The sequence below is a fragment of the Leiobunum rupestre genome, chromosome 4 (assembly GCF_980474605.1).
Source record: "Leiobunum rupestre chromosome 4, qqLeiRupe1.1.hap1, whole genome shotgun sequence".
NCBI lineage: Eukaryota > Metazoa > Arthropoda > Arachnida > Opiliones > Sclerosomatidae > Leiobunum > Leiobunum rupestre.
Genome location: NC_143387.1, coordinates 1,231,707 through 1,256,010, shown reverse-complemented (window position 1 = coordinate 1,256,010; position 24,304 = coordinate 1,231,707). Strand labels below are relative to the sequence as shown.

General features: G+C 33.8%; 1 protein-coding gene across 4 annotated transcripts in view; it reads left to right on the top strand.

Moving 5' to 3' along the window:
- The window catches only part of LOC149945853 (uncharacterized), a 63,849-nt gene that overhangs the window by 4,830 nt on the left and 34,715 nt on the right, over positions 1-24,304 (top strand). For 3 of the 4 annotated variants that reach the window (XM_090172729.1, XM_090172727.1, XM_090172728.1), the window contains 4 exons: positions 11,395-11,491; positions 22,999-23,079; positions 23,669-23,707; positions 23,780-23,816. In XM_090172729.1, coding sequence (XP_090028855.1) covers positions 11,395-11,491; positions 22,999-23,079; positions 23,669-23,707; positions 23,780-23,816 — 254 coding nt within the window. Of the gene's footprint in view, positions 1-9,961; positions 10,156-11,394; positions 11,492-22,998; positions 23,080-23,668; positions 23,708-23,779; positions 23,817-24,304 lie in introns of those variants that run through there. The other variant, XM_090172731.1, reaches the window with a different exon arrangement.

Sequence of the window (24,304 nt, the reverse complement as noted above, 5' to 3'; positions counted from 1 at the left end):
TAACAAGTTGGTACTAACCAAATGTTTTTAAGCCTCATGTTATTGTAATGATTGTCTGTGAAAAATTAAAATGTTTTGAGCCAAATCATTGTTTTACTTTTTAAATTAAGTGTTAGAAAAAGTTAAGTTTATAAGGACTGACTTCGAAGGAGACGGCAATATGAATCACAGTTTCCGCGGACCTGGACGTCATAACACTAAAATGGAAGACACAGTCATCGCCTTCTTTGTCGCTTACCCTCGAGCAGGTATAAGAATGGCATGCTCCGATTTGGACTTATTATGTCTGGAGTGTCCTTAATCAGCAGAAATCTCACACATTTCGTGCCATGCTCTACCAAGCACGTTAGGTGGGATTTTGGTAACTGGTTCAGCACCATGGCGGATGCTGACGAAGATTTCTTCCGTTTCATCCTGGCGTTCGACGAGTGTTGCTTTGGAACGGTCCATTTAACCGCCAGAATAACCATATGCGGAGGGATTTAAATCCGCACTGGGGATTTCCACATCACAATCAAGTACAATTCCATTTAAACGTCTGGGCAGGTCTACTAGGAGATCGCGTCATTGGGACATTTTTTATTCCGAATCGGTTTAACGGGGTGAGCTACTTGGCGCTTCTACGAAATGAAGAAGCGGACGCATTGGAAGATGTCCCTTTAGTCAACCTGTCACGCCTTTGGTTCTTGCATGATGGTACACCTCCACACCAGGAACGACATGTGGTGCAATTCCTTAACACCGAGTACCCTGAGCATTGGATTGGGAAGAATGGTCCAGTGCGATGACCTCGTAGGTCCTCAGATTTGACACAGCTGGACTTATACCTGTGGGGATTCGTCAAGGAGAAAGTATTCAAGACGCCAGTCACTAGCGAAGACGACTTGCACCAGAGAATCATTGCAGCGTTCCAACTCGTTACTCCAGATATGTTCCGTGGTTCGTTCCAGCATATGCTTCATCGCGTATGGATTTGTATAGCAACGGACTGTGGCATTATTGAACCGTATTTGTTAAAAAACTTTTGTAATTCCTTATTAAAGTAATTGTACTTGTTCTAACACTTAATTTGTAAAAGTAAAACAATGATTTGGTTCAAAACATGTTCATTTTTCACAGAGAATCATTACAATAACATGAGGCGTAAAAACATTTGGGTAGTACCATCTTGTTATTTTTCATGACCTATTATTTCAGTGACAAAATGTACGATTTTGACCATACAAACTCCATTAAAGGTTTTCTAGAAAGTATGGTTTTTGAGAAAAATGTGTGGGCTGATCAAATGAAGACACCCGGTATTCTTGAGTATTTAGTCGTGTTCTCGTTTGGCGCGGTTAGGAATTTTATTTTCAAAAACATGGCTGCCATCGACGCGATCGATTTCGGTAAAATAATTATGAAGGATGATTCTGAAATTGATTCTTGCACGTGCAAAAACACTTGTTCTACAAGGAATAATAACTGCCCGATCCGGAATCACGGCAAAAAAAATTGTTTCGAAGACGAATAAATTAAATTAGAATCGAAAGGCATAGAATTATCCGGGCCATAACTGTTTATCAAAGCAGTTGGAAGGTTGATTTAAGGGGAAGTAGTTGGGATCAATGAAGGAACAGATATTGAAAATGTTTTAGAATTGAAGAGTTATTTTTGGAATTATTTTAAAAAGCAAAATATATTTCTAAAATAATTTCCATCGATTTTCATCACCTTTTACATAATTTAAAACCCTTTCCTTAAATTTGAGCCTAGAAACTGTAAAAGTAAACTGATAAAATTTTAAATTGTAAAAGAGTACGCGTGTTTAGTTCAGAATTATGTATATTCTGATGGAAATATTTTAAAACAATTTTAAATGGGAATTTCTACGTCAAAAACGCGAAAAACGCGATTTTTCATTTATTAAAATTATCGCAAAAGGAAAATTTTAGATATCAAATGTGGAACCCTGTATAGACGTCTCTATGCAGCAGCCACAGCTATCGTAACTGGATTCTGCAGTTTTGTTTAAAACTACTACTCGCAAAATGTTATAACCTTAATTAATATGCTGTTTTATATGTTAAATTAAGATTCTGTATAAATACATAAGAAATTAAACGGTTAAAGGAGTTTCCAAGGTTCTATGTGAGCTAATTCTCTTAATGAATTTATAAAACAGACATGTACTAAATTCTACCTATCCAAGTCTCACTTATTATTTTAAACTTCTGGTTTAAAGTAGAATTATACATCAGTATTTAAATTTGGCATGCATCATGAAAAACTGAAGCTCCTCACAAGTCAAGTACGCGCTGGTTGTAAAAAATGGTGACATTAGAGTTACATTAAAATTGCCACGTTTCTTTCTAGAAAGGCCTGTTACCAATTTTAAAGTGACCAGAGGGTCTCTTGAAAGTCCCTGTAATAAAAGAAAATGAATGACTTATCTTTTCTAAGCTAAAGGACAAGACACATGGCTCTCCTTGCACTTGCAGGCTCTCTCTATAGTTAGAGAGTATCATCTGTTGAATGTGAAAATAGAGGCTATAGCTGTATCCAAATTTTTTGTTAACTTTAATAACATTCTTGATTAAATTGATTGGAAATCTCTTTTATTGATGACGTTTTTACTAGTTTAGTTTCTATAATGAGTTTCAGCAATTTAAAAGCTGTAATTTTACACGTAATCTTTTACAATTTAAAATTTTCTCATTTTACTGTTACAGTTTCAAGGCTCAAATTTAAGGAAAGGGTTTTATAATATATAAAAGGTGAGGAAAATTTTTTTAGATTATTTTTTGCTTTTTAAAATAATTCCAAAAAATAACTCTTCAATTCGAAATCATTTCCAATATCTGTGCCTACATAGGTCCCAACTACTTCCCCTTAAATCAACCTTCCAACTGCTTTGATAAAAGCCATTTTTTATTTAATAGCTGTCCCTTTGCTCTGCCTCACAGGGCATATTTTGCCTAAATTTTATAATAGAAAATTAATGCCATAAGTTAGACAATAAATAGGTTTTATTTTTTATAAAACAGATCAGTTCTTTGCTGTAGGATATTGTTCTATATTATTGAATGTAATTAATGGTATTTAAAATAGTCTTAAATATATTATAGGCCTACTGAACTTATCGTATAATTGCCTTTTTATTGTCCACTAGGGTTTAGATAACAAGCTATAGGTGTTTAACGGGCTCTAGTGAGCATGTTAAATACGCTAATTTTGCCAGACAACTAGTTAAAAAAAGTTATTGGAATCTGTTGATTAGTTGATGACCAATATCAGAGGAAACTGCTCTTGATTTCCCAGTGTTAGATTTTATTGTGCGAAACTTTTTTTTTACATCCTCATTAAAAGTGACCCAGCGTTAGATAATCTGGAATGGTCAATTGTAGAATTTCACCGATTGAATCCTTGGATTTTAATTCATCTGTTATTTTTGCATAAGGTCATTCATATTGAATTTATTAAATAGACAAAATTTTGACATTTACATTTGATATTTATAGTACTTTGGTATTTGAACTCAATGTGATTATGTAATATAAAAAATGAACAAGGGAAAACGTTACAGATCAGTTTCGTTATGTAATATTGACTAAAAATAGAGAATGATACCCTTGTAAGAATGCTTATATAATAATTACCATTTATGTAAAATAGTTTATTTTGATAACAATGATGCGGCGAAAAGCTTGTATAAATAATTTATCCATGATACAAGAAGGCCAGCGAAATATTTCTTAAACCCACATCTCTACTGATCGAGTGATTATCTTTCCCATAGCCCACGAGAGATGTCATACTAATTTTTATCGTTGAGGTGCCAATTTCAAAATTCTATACGGTAAAGCTCTTAATAATGGACAATAGTTAACAATGATTAAAATAATAATAATTGATACTATATAATTAACTTACTGGGAATTTTTGATACTGCAGCTCTTACCGTGTTACATTCATGCGTGCGTAGGCATAAATTTTAAAAGTGAAATAAAATAAGGCAAAATTAAAAAGATAAAAGAATCTTAATTAGACGTGATTTCTATTATATGTATATGGCGTTGTGTCATAAAGGGTTTCAACACATTTTCGAAATATTTTGTGAATAGGTGTAGGAGGACATTTGAAAGGACTTACTAAATAATATTAGAATAATAATTACTAGATTTCTTATTCACTAATATTTGGTCTAAGTTAATTGCCCAAATATCTAATTAAGTAACCATGGAACAAATTAATAAATGAACATACATTAGCGTTGATATTGATGGTAGGGGATTTTCACAATTAATAATTTCTGACAGAGCATATAAATTTCCAAATATTATGAAATCTTCATCGCTGTCATCTGTTAAATAATATTCGGTTAGATCATTGAACAAATTAACGATAAATTGTTCGAAGGTTAGATCTATTATGCTTTCCTAAACCATTTCCAAAACAAACATAACTGATGAACTATTATTTTCTTGAAAGGGTAGTCTTTTGTTCGTTTGTCCGCCCCGACCTTTAAACTTTTTAACGGGTTAACTGGTGTGAAATTCGTAGAAGGGGAGTTATTGTGAAAGAAAGGGAATTCGTAGAAGGAGCAGTTTAGTTGGTATTGTTAGTGTGTCAGAATTTATAGCCCGGTGTACCTAGTAACAGAGACCATACCACCGGAGGTCTATCATCATAGTGCCCTACGCCAGCGTCCCCCTAGCCCAGACCGGTGACAAATCCAGCATGGGTATCAGAACCCTAATACTGATGGTCGCACCTTTGACGCAAGCCACTCAACCCAGCAGAAGGTGCAGCAATGGGTGGACCAATCCCCACTTCGCACACAGCAGTGGGATTAAGAGTTTATGCTGTGGCAACTCCAGCCGACACCCTACCTATGAAGGTTAAGAGTCAAACCCTTTCGAGAGAGCTCCTAAAGGGGAACGAAATGTCGTTTAGGACCTTTTGCTTCGCGGTTACCTTTCTTACGTATAAATTCAATTTAATTAATGAAAACTAAAACCCCGGGCGAAGCCGGTTATTAAAGCTAGTATATTTATTAATCTTTAGCGTATCAACAACAAATGTAGTTTGCATTTATTAACATTATTTCTAAAGCAGTTGATTAGAGGGAATTTGAAATTAGTCCTCTTTCCACACACCTAGATCATTCTAAATCTCTCTTAAACTTGTGAGATGTGGACCCCTATGTTTGATGACATTGTGTGTTAAAATTGGGTTTAATCACGGAAATGTTGTACAACCCAGGCCAAATGCTCATACTCTTACTCAGCGTTAATGATGAAAATATACTATTTGGAAAAAAGATGTAAAAGTGAAAATAATGCAAATTGACGTTAATCAAACTATTTGTCAAATATCTCAAAAAGCTCTACAGTTTCTGAGTACTCCTAGGTGGAATAAAGTTTATTTGTTCTCCGAAACCCTATTTTAGAAATCACAGTGACAACACTCAATCACACCATAAATTGGTACCACAGTCAAATACTGAACTTGATATGCTTCAGGTAACCATGGATGAATTTAATACGGGTTAAAAAGGCTGCAATCCAGGATAGCGAATCTATTATTTTATTCGATGATATTTCCATCAGCCAATATGATTCAGCTGTTTACGACAAAGAGTGGTTTGTGGCATTTGTTGAAGATAAAAACAATGAAGAAAATGATAAATTAATACATTTCATGAAATATGTAAAAGAAAGTTGTGATTTTACGTGGCCAAACAAAATCTAAAAATGTCACGTGCTCTTGCAAAACAGTATTTGTACATTATCCAAACCCACCTCTATAGACTCAACTGGTTAATATAACTTACCAAAGAAAGATGTATAAATGTCCCAAAATAAATTATTAATATTTTAAAGAATTCGACAAATAAATTCATGATATAAAAATACAGCTGGTGCTTTTATTATTTTATTGCTTCCTTAATATTTTACTTTATAAATTCTATGGTTTAAGATAAATTTATTTTTTAAATTTAATGCGCGTTTTAAAATTGAAATTTTAATATTTAAATAAATTTATTAAAAGTGTTATCAGTTTAAAAAAGGCAAATTTGAAGTTTTTATTAATAATCTTATAAATTCTAAGGAATATAAAAATAACATTTTTCCAGCAATATCTCAGATTTAGTTTTTCTGGCTGCCAGGGGAAAACAAAACTAATACACGAAACGTTACTTAGTAAGATTAGATCTAGAGGTAATGAAAAATGGGTTTTATAATTTTTTTTAAAAGTTTCACCACATGACGTAATACCCATTAGAATCAGCCCCCGAAATGTGTGTGTGTGTTTTTTTTTTCAGGGGTCTTGATTAATATTCTGTAACAAAATCATTTTATAAAGTTTTGCTCTAAAAATCGGCTAATGTTCCTTAAATGACGAAAGAAACAGATTTACAAAATTTCATGAAAATCACAGGACCCATGGTGGCATGATTGGCTGAAACCACATGGAATGACCCAAGTGTTTGGTGCAGAAATACGTGCTTTTGTTTAATTTATCTCTAGTATAATCTTTACTAACTTCTTTCAACCATATTAACGATTTAAAACCCATTGAAGGTTTGGTTATTGGCTTTGGAACAGGTATTTTTGAAACACTAAACATATAAGGTTTGTCAGAACACCTAGAATCACTCTTACACGTTGGATATTCACAGTTCTTATTTCTCCTCAAGATGAATAACAGTTGATTTTATAATGTTTAATTTAAATTAATCTTTATTTCCGCGTTTTATTTGTATTATAAATACCATCTCTTAAATGCGCTAAAAACACCAGCAGACGATTTTAGTTTTGAAAATCCTCTTGTGGTGCCATCTTCTCAAGCGCCTCACTTCCGCCACCTTACGAGGGAAGAAACCAAACTCCCCCGAGTTTTGAACCAGTGATATATCCAGGAACGCAGTTCATAAATACAATCATGATACCGGCAACCCTTACGATCTCTTGAGCGGTAAGCGGTTCTGATGCTGATTTGCATATTGTACCTAAATATAAGTAACATTGTAAAATGTGATTATTACTAATGTTAAATTTGCTTATTATTCCAAAATTAACGTATATAAAATTTTATTTAGTATGTTTCACAAAAATTGTGCAATTAATATTTTTTAAACAGAAATCAATAACCATTCTCTGAGGTAAGAGTTTGGTAAATATATCAGCTAAGTTATTTTAAGTAGGGACGAACTCTAATTTAAATCAACCTTTCTCTAGTTTATCTGTTACAAAACGGTGTTTTACGTCGATATGTTAGGTGCTGGATCCAGCGATGCGGATTCGCAAGTAATTAATTTTTAAATAATTGGCACTTGAATCGCGATTCGCGCGCCGTGAATGGCACAAAAGTGAACGTTCCCGCTTTGCTAGGTGTGCTGCGGCCTTACGTGAAACAAGACCATCAATACTATTTGTTTCTTGATATTGTACTTCCAGAAAAGTTTAAAAAAAAGCCTCTTGTATTAATGTATGTGGTTTAATATTTAATAAAAAGTAGCTAGTTGCCAGTATTTACAATACAGTCTGGTTTATTTGTAATTGTCTGCCTTATTCATCCAAAATGTCAACAAGAATCTCCTTAACTAGTTGGCGTAGATAGATACCCCGACGTGCGTTACAAATTATACAACCGTGATTGATTTTATCCTTTTAAATACTTCAAGACTAATATTTTATTACTCCTACTTCTAACAAGACTTTACCATAAGAGAGTTCCCTAGGAGGGGTTTTACAATTTTTTGTGATGTCTGTTGACAAAATGTATTCACCGCATTGGCAGTTTCATGAACTTTGGAAAAGGTTCATCAGGGCAAAACCGATGTAACGGCTAAACTCCTCGTTACATCTGTTATATTTTTTAACGTTAACGCCCACCGTTACGACGGTTTTGACTTACTTGTCATTGTAAACCAGCTTTTAACGTTTGTATTCGTATTCATGTTTTTGTAATGTTTTGTCTACTGTTTGTTTGTGTTCAGACATGGGTGAATGTTGTGTGTGATCTCTAACTCAATTTTTTTCTTTTGGGACGGGCCGGGTGCTTCGGGTTATGGACTTACGGTAAATTATGTTGCAACGATATTTATACAAACAACTTTGGGAAAAGTCCGTCTTCCTTTACGTTTTTATGAACTCATTAACGTCATTCATTCTATATTATTTATTTATAATCCATTATTAGCCAATATTTTCCAGTATTTTCCACTGGCCTGGACAAAATTAAAAAAGGTGGCTTTTTAGGAACACCGATATTTTACAGCTGAGCCAATGACTACCGCGTATACTAATTGCAAATAAATAATATCATAGACATACCATGGAGGACTAACAGGAAAAGTTTAAATTTGTCACGCTATTTAGTACAGTACGACAGCCGAGGAGAGGAATTTTTGATTAAAATATAAGTTACTGGATCCGCGTTGGATCCAGCTGGATTGAAAACCCTGCTGGATTGCAATCCCTAATCAGGATATTAGAGGCATTTTGATGGTGACTAGGAATGGAAGGGATATTTGCAAGGCACTAGATTTAAAAAAATCATTGCAAAATAGGAGACTCATGACTCACATCGTATGAAAGAACACGTTAATTTGTGAGAATCAACCATATTTAAAATAAGTCATAACTTCACTATAAAGTAAAATTGAAAATTTGTTTTAATCCCTCATCATTGATTTAACTCTAACTATCTAAAAGCATAATCAGAAAGTTTTCCAGATTTAATGAAAAGACCAAACTGGTCATGTTATTATGTTGAATATTTTCTACTTAGATCAGGATATACTAAAATAAGTTTATTTTTAGTTGGTATGGTTATCATTTAGAAATGGTCAGGTAGCGACTAGTTATCTTGAAGAGCTTGGGAATCTTTGGAATCGAATAAATAACATGGTGAAACCCTGTGATAGAAAAATCCAGCACTAAGTTATCTGACAACCGCAACAAATATGGAGGGTTAAGCGTCATGGTGCCGTGAACGACATCCCGAAACGCGCCATCGTATCGTCCGGAGTTCCCTCCGATCTCGAGCCGCGCGGCCTCTCTCGCGATGACGGTAAACGCCCGGACGGGATGACTAAGGTTCCATGGTCGGGTGGCAAATCGTTGGTGTGGGACTTCACCTGTACAGACCCGCTAGCGCCTTCTTATTTGGCCAATTCCTCTACAGCCCCTCTCTGGGCCGCCACCCAGGCTGAGAAGAGGAAAATAGCCAAATATTCGGGCCTCGAACACCGCTACCAATTTAAGGCCGTGGCTATCGAAACGCTGGGCTCCTTCGGTCGCGACGCCTGGGCTCTCATCCACGCCATAGGCCGTAAAATTCGAGATGCCACATCCGAACCACGCTCCGTGGAATACCTCGTCCAACGTATTGCGATAGCCGTGCAACGGGGTAACGCTGCTTCCATTTTGAGCACGTTTCCTCCGGGAGCTTCGTTGGCGATCTATATAGATAATCTATTTTAATGTCATTTTCTTTTTTTCTAAATATTGTAAAACGGATAAATAAAGAGTTTATTTTTAAACCAGATTTAATAATTTTTTCTACAAATGCTTTTCCTTTGAGTTGACGAAGAAAATGGTACGCGAAGTGAAATGTCTGTAGAAGAAATTATAGACTGGCTTAGATAAAATATTATGACATGTGCCCAAGTTAAAGAGTATATGGAATTAACTACTAAACCGTGATGAGCTTGGATGAAAGATCACTCGGATTATTCTGTGCTTAATATATTTGAGGAATATACGCGATGTCCCTAGAATTGAACGTTTCTATTTTGATTTAATTAAAACCTGTACATTTTTAAGACAGTTTATCATTTTAGATTCAGTTAGATTTCTCACTTCTATATTTGTTAAAATTAAAAAAATGTCGAGAAAAATCTTTTGATAAAATTTGGAAACACGCTCAATTGAATTTAAAAGAAGCAATTTTGAAGAAATATCGAGTTGAACCTCACGAAGACACAGAAGATGAAGATGGTAAAAGTGTTGTTTGTTTTTTATATTAGTTTTGATTTTTGGTTTTATTCAGAATCATTGGAAAATAGATGTCTTGTGGTTTCCCACGATTTCATTTAGTTTGAAGAAAAGTGTAAGACCATCACTTTGTTGAGGATGCCAAAAAACGTTCATTGCAAACATTCCGGTGAGTAAGAAAATAATTTGTTGTATGACTTATTCAGTATTTAATATTTTGCTTATTTATATTTAGGATAAAGGTGGTATAGCGGAGTATGTTTTAAATTGTGGTGTACCACAGCTGAATATTGTTACCTGTGGAGACATTTTATGTCTGTCAATTTGTTATGTGGAAGTGAAGAAAGTGTTCTTCCCCAGGAGGTCCCTTTTAAGGGCTGTTGACGCGTTCTTTAAGCTGTTTTACGTATTGGATCTTAGTTGTACATTAACGTAACGAAGTGTCTGGGAATTGTTTCAACTCTCTTTTGAAATTGGAGATAATTAAGGCTCTGGAGCGGTTTCCAATTTTGTGAAGTCCATGAAACGTCTGTTTCATCATATTCCTAAAAAGTGTTTTTGGGGATATTAAAACATATCGTGGCTCCTTAATACAGTTAATTTTAGAAAAGTCATCAAAATATTTTAGTATTCGACAAATAATGTCATGATATAATAAACAAGCTAATTTACGTGATATTAATACTAGGTCATTTACCTTTGTAGAAAAAATTTGAAAAAAAAGGACCAATATTTTAGAACGTGATTTTTCTTAACTAAAAAGGCATATTGTGATTACTTTAACTTACGATTAATTTAATTTTAAAATCAATCGTATTTTTCTTGTAAAACTTTAGATTTCTAAAATGTGGTCTCTAATTAACATATAATTTGACCTTAACCTTTTTTAACTCGTAGTAGCATCAAACGTAATGTATGTATAAACTAACACTGGTACCTTAATGATTCGATACGAAAAGTAAGTGATTTACAGCGAAAATTTGGCTCACGATTGGCTTAGCTAGACACGGCTATTAGTTGACTTGAAGCCTGGTCTCAAATCTAAGTTCCCCTACCTCCATTGCTCTTTTTTTAACTACCTGAAAAGCTATTTTAGAAAAAAGATAATTTCTACAAGAATTTTACGGCAATAACTAATCAATGTTTGGAATCGTTTTTTTGGAATTATATTTCCTGAGTGAGTGCGCTTCAATTTTTCTCACGGCGTGACTATTTAGCGAAAGCAGGCAGCCAATTAATTTCAAAAAAACGCTTGACGTCCCGGTTGGTGGCGTTTAAGCCATGCCCATTTCTTCAGCCGATTTTACAGCACGGTGGCAGTGGACCCATAAACATTCCACAACAAAAATATTTTCTGCTTGTACATATGTTTCTTAAGCGTAGTTTAAAATATTTTCCTGTTTCATAGATACCAGAAAATGAGTGAGCAAATGAAGGATGTACCCGACGTGAGCGGTGTGGATTCGGTAGCTGTCTCAGGAACGCAGGGAAGAAAAAGAATAAAAGTACGTCTTATCATAAGGGTCACGTTTTTACTTGCCAAGCATGACAGTAAAGGCTTCAATAAAAGCCAATTTTCAATTTATGGTCTTTCTTAAGGCTGTTTTACAAAAGGGTTAAAAAGCCGTGATGGTGGAAAAATTGTCTTAGGACTAAGGCCCGTCAAACAATAAATTGTTTTCCGTCTCAGCAACTGTTGCACGTAACGCCAACGCTGCTGGTACAGAAGAGGTAGTAACAAATATTGCAGATCCAAACAATCGCGCTGTTGACCTGATGCTCCGACTTACTAGCGCTGAAATCAAAACATTCCATGCACAGCAAATTTATAGAGCACTCCAAGATCCCTTAAAGATCACACATAAAGCACATTGAGATCACTCAAATCTGTAACGATTTTAGAGCACTATTCACCTGGAGATCACACAAGTTGCATGTGCTGGATATGATCTTAAAAAGAGCCTAAGTGATCCATAGGTTCACACATGAGTTCTTGTAGTATGCTTTGAGTGATCTTGCCAAGTGTTCTTAAGGGTCACACTAAGATCATTACTGTAACGATTTTAGATCACTCTTAACGGTAGATCACATTTGGCTCACTTGATATAAATAAATTAAGATCATTTGTGTATCACACATGAAATGTAAATTAGATCACACAAGTGGTCCTAAATGATATCGCCCATGGCGCATGGAAATAGTGGCATGATCAGGAGGGTTTTCAGTGGTAGACTCCAGAGGAAAATTCCTGTTGATCTAAGTAGGTTTCAGCGGTAACCGAGAGCTATATCTGATGTTCCTTAACTTATTTAGAAAAAAAAAGGTTTTCCCGATTAAACTTATAGGTATACTTCCATCCAATGACCCTGCGAAAGGAGATTTTAAGGGAAAGAGGTAACACTTTTTTAGTTACTGCAATATGGATTCCACTAACCGTAGTGAAGTCCCCGAAACTATAAAGGGGCCATACATAATTTGCCAGATCTAGATTTAAGCAACAGCAACCCCAGCAGGGCTGAAAGACCAAAATTAAGCGTGACCACTATTGATAATCCTGTTTTACAGTACACTTATAAACTTACGAATAGGATGTGCATGGGTGTGGTGTCTACTATGAAAATTTTTAACAAATATAAGCCAAAACATTTAATACACAATTGTGTTAATATAAGGTATACTACAGTATAACAAAGATTATTTTTTTCCACTATATTTTGAACTTCTGACCATGATTTCATGAGATCCACTTCAGTTTTAATAGCCCTTGAAGATTGTTTATAGTAGTTGTGCTTTAGCGCGAATTTTCCCAACAGTCCCATTCATTGAACATACTCTTTCGGGTAATCAATCTCCAGAGAATAATAGATTGATATAAGAAGTATTATTACATTGGATATTCCAATACCTTTTTCGTTAAAAAACATTTTTTGGTCTAGCCCAACAACCGCGCATTGTTGTACGTCATCCTCCTTGAAACAAACCACAGCCGTTGGTGGTCCTTTGGACAAAGTTTCAAGTTCTTGTTCAAATTGCTCAGCCTTAAATTATCAAATTTTGTAAAATTAAACATGGTATATATTAAATATAATTACTGTTATGCAAGAGAGCTTACCTTAACTTGTTGTATTATAGGAATTGATTTTTGACCTCTTGATTGGGTAACTCCCACTTTTTTTTCGTAGTAAGCCCAGGCTTCAAAATTTCGCCTTGCACCCTGTAATCATATATACAAACGTATTAAATTCCAAAAAAATCTAAATATAAGTTTCTTAAATATTGTAATATAATTACCTGGAATTTTAGTTCACGTTCAAAAAATAAACGAATGGCTTTGATAAAAATATCAATATTTTTAATGGTGGTTTCATACGTTGTAGTTCCAAACGTCATTCTCAACTCATATAAAAACTGAAAATTAAAACCAATTTTTCAAGTTTTATTCACTCAAAAAATTGCATTGGTACCAACTTACTACTCTTCAAAACATGGATATGTTTCGAAAAAAGTTATGGAAATCCACTTTCTCCAACTTGAGTAAAGACGATCGGTTTGGATAAGATTCTCGCAACAATGCTTTGATGCTTCCCCAATCTTTAGTTTTATTTTGCCATTCTTTTTTCAAACTTGCCGTTATTTCTTCATTCTTTTCTTCATCGAGCAATGTGCCTTTGAAGTTATCCCTTGAAAACCTGTTAGAAAATATATTTGCTAAATAGGTGGTCTTATAAACTCCCAATAATTGATAAGGGGTATTTATCTACTGTGTTTGGATCTTGGTGCGGTTGTTAATCCCAGTAGCTGTACTTTTGGCTGTAGATTTTCCAGTTTTGGAACCGTTTGATGTTGAAGGTTCATCCAATGCACTAACCGAAATACTAGCTAAGTTAATAAAACCTTTAGACTTCTTTGCAGAAGTGTCTTCAAACATCCTACGCTGCTTTGCTCTTTCTTTCCGGATACGCTGACTGAGACATTTCGTAAATTCACGCTAATTATGACCATACAAGAAATGTTTAGTGTTCAAATGTTTATCTGGTAAACATATGCACTACCAGAATATAATTTTATCTACTTTGACCATCTAAATTAAACATGAAAATTCAACTTGTTAACCATATGCTTGCCAAAAAATATACTTACCCAGTCTGAACTTCCTCCCATCTTTAACTTGGGGTACTTTTCTATCATAGACATTCCCAGTCTCAAATACGCTTGTTGCGAATTCATTTTTGGACAATTGACATAATGCAGTGCACACTCTCCTATGAACGTGCTCCAATAACCTTTCTGGCTAACATGTCCATTTTCAAGAGCCGATATTGTGGAACTTGAAAACTTAGGAAAATCCAATGATTCAAAATTCTAAAAATATATCAAACTTGATTGTTATTTGTTGAAGTTTCACTATTTAAAAATATTTTTTATTTATTCCGTACCATTTCAACTTCAATTGAGCCTTCTTGATATTCTGTAAATAACGAACCTTTAGAGGATTTTAACATTTTCAAATGGTATATGATGGAGTATCTTTAGTTATGCTACTGTCAAAACCATCCTTGCTCACATCAGGTGACTTTTCTCTATTTCCTAAATTTTCAAATTTGCTGTTTTCATCTGATTTTGAATAAGATGCACTTTTGTTTGTTATCTCGCTATTTGTTGTGAATATTTCCAAGTTCACAATACTCTCAGAATTATTTACATTAAAATTAGCACTATGAAGTTTGCCAGTATTAGTAGATTCGTCATTTTTGGTAGTTGCTTCAGCAATTTCATTCACTAGAATCAATCTAAAATGTTAGTATCCTCATTGGTTTTAATATTACAACTAAAAATACTAACATTTCATGTGCTTAGTTGGAGGACATCCACAATAATGGCCAAAATTACTATCATTATTTGTTGGTCTTTGGTAACTGTCACACTCCCCAATGCATTCTTTGCAACTACCTCGAGAAATACCTCTACTATCCAGCATTTCTCTGATCTCAACAACAAAACTTAAGAGATGGAAAGCAAAAACATTTCTCTTTACTTTAAAAAATTAAACGTTTTCACATTAAATTGAAAAATATACAGTAAATGCAATGTGGAATATTCAAATGTGTGGTAGAGCTAAAATAGGTTAACATCCAAATATCTGTTATTCGGTGTATGATTATGACCAGACCTAACACTTGAGCAGTTTAATTTGCGAGAGTTAAAACTTTATATGAAAAACATGCAGTGAATGGATATTTATCCTAAAATACACCTAGCTGCACGGTTTTCATATGAAATTTTAAAGGGGCTCAAAAGTTTGGTGGCAAAATGTGTGTTAAGTCAGTAAAGTGTAAAATTCACCGTTGACTCCACCAAATAAATTCTCCAAGTCTTAGTTAATTGGAAACATATTTGGATTAACATCTGTAATTCGGTGGGTAGAACTATCACCAGAAACTAAATTTTAACAGTTAGACTTCTATATGGCAGGTAAAACTTTATCAAATCGGTGGAGTTGGGTCCATTTTAGGAATATTCAGATGGTATAATCATTGGCAGAGCTTCCACTTGGACAATATAACTTCTTATACTGAAAATCATTTTACAAACTAGTAATTGGGTACACACTTTAAGAAAAATATATTAATGAAACTGATATATCAAATTTCAGAACCTCAATTGTTAAAAATTCGAAAAAATTTAGTTTTTCTATTGAAATTATAGTATAAAACAAACATTACATACATAATGGATATTAATCTTATAATATATTATTCGGTGGGTAGGATTTAGACCAGAGCTAATAATTGAATACTTTTAACTAGCAAGCAAGAGTTGAAACTTTATTCAAAAACTATGCTCTAGTCATATTCCTTAAATTTTAACTAAAATATAAAATGAAAAATTTTTAATTTAAATTTAAAAAAGGTCAGGGAAAATCTGGAAAAGTCAGGGTGTTTGAATATGAAACTTTGTGGCAACCCTGTAATATAAAAACACATGTTAGAGAGATAGATGATTAAAATTTATCTTAAAATCTATTATTCAGTGTGTAGGATTATCACCAGAGCTAACACTTGGGCAGTTCATAATGCAAGAGTTAAAACTTTCTATGAGAACAGTGCAGCTAGGTCTTATTTATGATAAATATCCGTTTTTAAAGTATTCAATTATTAGCTCTGGTCATATTCCTACCGAATAACATATTTTAAGATAAATATCCATTATGTATGTAATGTTTGTTTTTTATAATATAATTTCAATTGAAAAACTAAAATTGTTCGACTTTTTAACAATTGAAGTTCTGAAATTTGATACATCAGTTTCAGTAATATATTTTTCTTAAAGTGTGTACCCAATTATTGAAGTATGTGAAATGATTTTCACTTTAAGAAGTTATATTGTCCAAGTGGAAGCTCTGGCAATGCTTATACCATCTGAATATTCCTAAAATGGACCTAACTCCACCGATTTTATAAAGTTTTACCTGCCACGCACAAGTCAAACTGTTAAAATTTTGTTTCTGGTAATAGTTCTACCCACCAAAAAACAACTTTACATCCAAACGCTTGAAAAATTAGCATCCTTCAGTGAAAATAACAAAAAAATTCACAGTAATTTGGTACATGTATCTGAGTGTGATATACCAAATTTCAGAACCACCGTAGCTAAAAGTTGGAACATTTTGCCTTTTTTAATTTTAAATATAGTACAGGGTGGTCAGGGAAATGACACTGATTTTGGACGTAAGCTAAAATTTAAGTTTAACTACAAAATATTTGAAATTTGTAACCCTTGTAATTTCAAATATAACCTGAAGAGTCACTTTTTCACTAAATTTAATAACTAAGTAAATTTACTAACTTCTGATTAAGTGTAAAAGTGACTCTTTGGGTTATATTTTAAGCATAAATGTTGAAATTACAAGGGTTACAACTGAGTTTTTGTGCTTAAACTTAAAGTTTAACTTTTTTAGCTTACTTAAATTTCCAAACTTTCTATAAATTCTAAAAATTGCCTGACTTTTTAGCCTACGTTCAAAATTCGTGTCTTTTCCCCTACCTGTTAGCAACCCTGAACTATATTTTTACTTAAAATTCAAATTGTTCAACTTTTAGTCACGGTGGTTCTGAAATTTGGTATTGCGTAAGCTATTAACATAAGTGGTATTACACACTGACACGCATGGCCCCCATAGAACCCGTTCGAACTTGGCTACTTAAGAGTAATACCACTTATGCTATAAATAATACATCTTCTGGAATTTGGTTTTGCTCATACAAACATAGCATTTAATGAAAAGAAAAACCATTCCTGCATCACTATATCTAAAATTGCTCAAAATGTTTTAATTAATATTTTGTTTTACTGTGTACTTAAAAACTGATTTTTTTCATATAATAATTAAATGAAGGGAAAAGGTGGATTGCCAAAAAGTGAAAAGGCCTTACGTGTTACTGAAATTATGGCATATGAACTATAATTTTATATTCATGGCAAAAAACAAGTATACTTGTTTACCAAATATAAATGGTCATTATATCTTCTAAGTGAAAGAGGCCATGGATTTTCCAGGTTTTTTCTCTCAAATAAAACCATAGCATTACTTAACTGAACATAATATGCATTTAAGTGTGAAGTGTACTGTACAGTATCAGATGGTCTAATTATAAAAAAAATAAAATCTCCAATTCCTAATATTGTGTCCAAAATTCCAAAAGCAGGTAAATTTTCCTCTAAAGGAGATAATGATAGCCCTATTCCAGGCCTGTAAATATGACCATGCACACTTAGCTCTTGTAATATAAATATTTTTGCATTCGGTAATTCTTCGGGAATGTTGTAGTTATTTAATAGAAGGCCTCTATATTCTGCATCTAATTCCATAAAACTAACTTCTTTAGAAATTTTTACTTCATCACAACCGTACAGAAAATTGGGATTAGGGTCTCCAGTTGAACTACTTTGAAAATAAGAACTTCGTAGTAAATGGTATTTACACATACTAAAAGGAATATTTTTAAATGAACCCCATTTCCTGCCTTTAAAAACATTAAAATGTGCTTCAAAGCGCATACACCATTGATGACGAAGTGGCCCAAATAATCGAATTTGTTCAGGAAAGTGTACCAGATAATGAAACTTAGGTGTTAGATTTACATTTGGGTATTCCTCTAAAAATGTTTCATGGTGTACTTTCACAGCCATTGCAAGCTGCCTGGCACTGTTAGCTGTACCGTAGGGAGAAGTAGCTAGGTGTGTAATTTTGCATAAAAGACCAAAATTTAAAAATTTTTGGTTATCATTTGGGACCTTATTGGCTAATAAAAAAAGGTAAAATTTCGAGTAAAGTCAAAGAAGCAGATGCAGAAGGAGTGACTTTCCCTTTCTCAGTCAAACACAAAGCCTCGAATAAAGTTGGCTTTGATTTAATTTCTAAGTACGTGTATGAAAAAACTTCCAACTGCGAATTTAACCAGTCCAAAGAAAAATATTTTTCTTCGAGAACAAAATTTTGAAGCATTGCTTTCAATTCAGCAAATACAACACCTTCCAGCAAAACATGCATTGGATCATGAACCCCAATTTCTATAGCTATGTCATTAATCAAAAACCGGGGAGAAAGATAATTTATGCCATACTGCTTACTCCAATGTGCTCGTATTCTTTTTGGCCTTAAAGGTAGTTCTTCCAAAATTTCGCACATATCTAAGTGTTCAGAGGTGGTACGCAACTGAAAATCATTGCTTAGAAAGTTCGTAAATATTTCCGGCCTTTCTCCTAAGCACGTACGACAACATTTCTTAGCGAATGAAACTCCTTCTTTAAAGCCCCATAGCTGATTTGACGCTGGTGTGTCTGCAGGAGTATCAATAACAAAGCCAGTAAATTTGGAACCATTTCCTAAAATCTCGTAACCTTCCTTTAGGCTGTTCATACTTTCAATGAAATCGGTCAAAATGGCCTTCATTCCGTACTTTCTAACATCACTAGATTTGGCAATGGCTAAAAGTTGTTTAACATGTAGTTTTGACCTAAACTGAGGGGGTATGTTCCCTAACTCGTAAGAAAAAACTGTTAATTTGTGGATTTTCCTATGTACACCAATCGGATTTACGGTTTCAATATCATCCACGTGCAGAACAATCTCAATGCAAGGCATATGTAAATCTGGAACATGCTCCATCACACCAATCTTTCATAACAGTGCTAGTACTTCCGTGAGTGTTTTCAATCCAGAAATTAACATCAGGGGTTCTCAATAATTCTTTTAAGCAATCAAAAAATGGCACGCAATACCCATAAACATTTTGAGGAATAACTCTTCCATTTGATCGTTTCATCTTTCTACCCATAAACACAGCCATTGGCTCACGCAAATTGAAATTTTCCTTGAAACATTTCTGGCGAGCAGCATCAGAATGCATTTGATTAAGGACACTGCTATAGTCAAAAAGGGAATTATATTGGGCATTTTGAAAATCTACAACTCCATTTTCCTCTAGGGTACGTGAAATCTCATTCCTCAATACCTGATTAACCTCTTGCAAGAGGCTAATCATCTCCTCTGCTATCTTATTAATCGTGTTTTTATTTAGACCATGCTTTGCTTCAAGTTTTAGAAAAAAATACCCCAAAGATTTATTTATAGATTTTAGGTCCTCTGCTGATCTATTTTCAGGAACCTCAATATCTCCTAATAAATCACCATTGTCCTCCCAAGTACCAGTACTTGATACTGGGCTTACTGGCCTACCAACTAACTCCATGGGTTGCAATGGATAATTAACTGCATTGTCATTATGATACCGACTGCAATGAGTCTTAAAGGCCCCGTAACTGTTAGATTTGTAAGGACAAAGTGTACAAGACACACAAAACGTGCTCTCATTTTTGTGAAAACTTAAAACATGTTGTTTAAGTACAGTGGGATCAATAGTTCTGTAATTACACATAGCACACTTATTTGCATTTTCCTCCATGGTAAAATTATACAATTTTACAAATAATCTCGGCTAAGAATACTAAAGAATTCCATTTCCAACACTACTAATTTAGTAATTTATAAGGATAATCTAGTTAATAAAAAAGTTAAACCAAGCAAAGCAAAGGCTTAGACCTTTCGAAAAACTACAATATTGAGACCATAACTTACTTAATTACTTTAAGCCAGTATTCTGATTTTACTCTTTTCTAAACTAAAGCAAAGAAACAACAAAAACACCTTTCTAGGACACTTCAACAAAACTCTTGAGAATTTAACTGAATTTTAAGAAACTGTCAACGAGGAGTCTAGGACTATAGACATGCCAGCAGTGCCCCGCACTCATTCGAATATCGAAATTCCTTAACTTTTATCTGAAAACTAGTAAAAGTAGTAATCTGGTATACTACGGCCATCGCGAGATCGAAGTTGGTCATAGGTAAACGCGCCGCGCCCTCTAGTGAATGAATGAATGTTTTATTTACTTTCCAAAAACGTTTTAGCTTTTGAAACAGGCAGGAATACATTTTAAATGTCTCACAGGTACAAGCATGAGTGTGTATACATATGATACAAAACATAACACATATATAGGTATACCCTTGGAATTTCTAAGGTTCCATTGACACCATAGAAATCAGAAGGTAACTAGAACAATTTTTACAATGGCGGGAAAACATCTTGTTTAAATTGTTTAATTAAAATATATATTTTTTAAAATGTCATGACATTTTAAAAAAATACATATATTTATTAAAAACCCACAACAAGATCATACATGTGTGTTCAAGTGATCTCATTGCGCACTCTGATACGATCTAAATATAGTCTAAAATTCTTAGTGAGTGATCTACTAGTGAACCACGTTCTCGAAATGAAATCGTTCACTCGTGGATCAGTTTTGTTTTTCATAGATCACTGAGCAAACACTTTAAGATCGTTGAAATCAATCATAGATCACTGAAACAGTGCTAATAGATCACATATTGATCACTCTACTGTGATCCACGTGTGATCGTATGTGATCTAGCAGTGTCCTTCGAATTTGCAGTGTGTCTTTCTATCCAATTAGGTCTTCGTTCAAAAACCAAAATCGTAAAATAATCCTTGACTAGGGCCACTGGTTTTCAGGTGCCCCATTTAAACCTATTGATAGCAGCTTAATATTTCTGGACAACGATAAATGTCTCTCGATTTCTTGATATATAAATTTTATTGAAATAAATAAAGCGATGCGGACTTCTGAACCAAAATACATTTACCCTGCGTAGACAATCTGTTGTTTTTTTAACAATATAAGCGATTATTATTTAACTTTATCTACAGATATTATAGCTGAAATTTTGTAAATAACCGCGTGTTTTGATTGATCAAGAGGGCTTTTCATTAACCGTGGTATTGGGTGTTGTCCACTAGCATTTAACTCCAAACAGTTATTAGTCTAAATATGCTAATTTAATTATACACCAGTTTGTGTTCCTTTTAACTTTTAGTCTCCGTCATTAAAGCTTTGCTGACTACTATTTTATTAATTTTTTCATACTTATTTAATACAAATTAAAAAGTGAACGTCATTTTGAAACGGCATTTTCGAATAATGTTTTTGAATCTAATAGAAAAAATAAACCTCTAAACCAGTTAAAACTGATTAACAATGTATCACTATTAAGGTTTTGTATTATGTGTACTGATTTTTCACATTTTATATCGATAAAAAGTAATTTAAGGTTCAATTGGGACCATTTCCCTTAATCCATTGGTTCTCGAGATAACCTTTGAATGACCTTAAACCATGATTTTAAGGTCATCCGAGTTTGCAAATTCTAAAGACTTCCTTCTAGATCAGAATATGTAGCAAATTGTGATACTTAAGCATGAGTATTACTCGTGTAATTAGCCCTTCAACCTGGTCTCTGGTACATTATTTTCATCACGACCTTCCAGTTTTTGTCTTAATTCTTTTGGTTTGTTATTGATCAAATAAGGAAGGATCAAAGTTATTTACACCTACAATGTAACGGGGAACACTTTTCTAATTGAAAGCAACTTTTTATCTCTTATGGTTTTCGAGATAAAGTTTAAATGAACACGAAGACATCGTTCAAGGGCATGGAAATTTCCGTGGCCAAGTGACCCCCTGCACGTTCTATGTGTCAAAAAAGTTTAAAATTCCTAGCTAAAATACATTTTGAGTTATTGCCCGTGTATCAGTTTTTAGATAAGACTGCGGACAACTTAAATGATGCGCTATTCGCGCGTCATCAAAGTTGGCCGTGAAAGGACTGGCAGCTTCCGATGGAGGCCGATTTTTCCAAGGTCACGTGCCGAAAGTCGGTAAACGCTTCGTTTCAAAACGGTCAAATCAGAAAGCTCTCAGAATTCAAATCTACGATACCGAGCTCTATATTGTATTTCATATCTATGAAGCTATTCCTGTATGCAACGCATCGGGAGAACGCTCATTTTTGGCCTTAGAATAATAAAAACCTACTCACGAAATTCTATATTGCAGGAAAGATTTTCAAATTTAACTATTTTGCACTTCACAATGTCAAATCTCAAAGGGGAATCAAGTGCCGCCAAAAACACTTGATCTTGTTTGTACAATAAATTGACGCTTATAACACCAGGCACAGGTTTCTCTAAAATAATATTAATTTAAAATGCCTTATCTCAACGGTGAAACAATTTATGCTTCAAAAGTTTCGAAGCCTAATTCGTAGCATTTTCATATGAGGAAAAAAATACCCGTCGATTTTGAAACTAGCTAGAAAGAGGAAACAAATACCATAGGCATGACACATCCACTTTATCTGGTAGAGGTTGTAAAGTAACTCGCTGTGACCATTAGAGAGTTAGCCATCATGCATGGAATAACTTGACAATAAGCGCACCGAGCTTAATCACTTTATCCACTTGTTTCCACAAACAAACGAAGGCGCGTCGACTAGACCTGGGCTTCTATATTTTAATCATTTTTAACAAGCTAGTGTATATAATTTGTATAATTTTAATTTGTTAATTGAATTTTCCATATGGTTTTAGATTGTATCATCACACTCTCAAAATGTAGGACGGGATATCATTAGCGTGGATAATCATGGGCCGATGGTTTTCAATCAAGCGGTAATATTTAAATTAAAGATTTTTCTATCCAAAAAACTAATAAAGTGTTGAAGAAATTATCTGATCGGTAATAGATGATTTGCGATAACCAACTATTGACATTTATTAAAAATTGATATGTTTCTATTAAATCAGTTAATATTTGTTATTTTCAGCGAAAACTTTCAAATTAGCTAGTATAAATAAAATTGAGTAATTAATAAATTGACTTTTTGAATAAACATTTGTAAGAGGAGGAAAGTTTAACTTGCTGTTGCCATCTGCAATTTTCAAAACCATCAATTTTCTCAAATAAACAAATATTCAAAAACCCTAATACGTTGCAGTGTTTGTAACCAAATGACCGAAATCTCTTGGAACCGAATCTGAAACAATAATTCCTAATCAAAATTCATATAATGGAACAGCTTAAATTATGTCCTCAACCAAATGCAATATTAATTTAAATGTTTTTTTTTAAAACTTCATCCATAAACCACAATCAATATAGAAAAGGAACCCAGATATAATAAATTACATTAATATGTCGTTTCTAATGATACATATTGCCTTCATTAGTTATTTGAAGCAAAGTCTAATATATTTTCAGATACTAGGAGGTGAGATTGACACCTTAAAGTTTATCAACGTAAGTAAAGATTTAGTTTTGTATAGGCCATATATTTCGCTTGGTCTTACGGTGATTATCTTTCCATTTCAGAATAAGAAAATCTACGTCGATGACAATCAACTAAAATGTGAGCTCACCTTATTTTTATAAAAAGAAATTTCAATTCTTCTCTGGAATATACTGTACCCTGTCGTATCGTATCATGTCTACACGGTACTATAAAATGGCCAAAAACCATTGGAAGATAACTTTTAATAAAAATTAATTAGCAGGACGTATTTATTTTTAGGAAGGGGGTTTTCCCTCGACACGAGTAGGGAGGGGAAGGAAACACGTCACCGGCGTGGGCATCAATAGCGTTGGAAGACGTTAGTTTTAAAGAGACAACGAGAGAATGGGCTGAGTTAATTTTGTCTAGGGGAAGGAGCTTACTCTTCGAGCGTGTGAGAAATTAGGAGAAACGTTAAAAATCGACTCGAAAATTGTGAGAACTGCTTTAATAATGAAGCCTTTAAATCAGGATAACATTGCGTAGAAGGGAGGTGGCAAGCCCTTCATGACACGCAAGCTTACAGCTCCCTACACTAGTTAATAACTCGCGAACTCTACACAGAA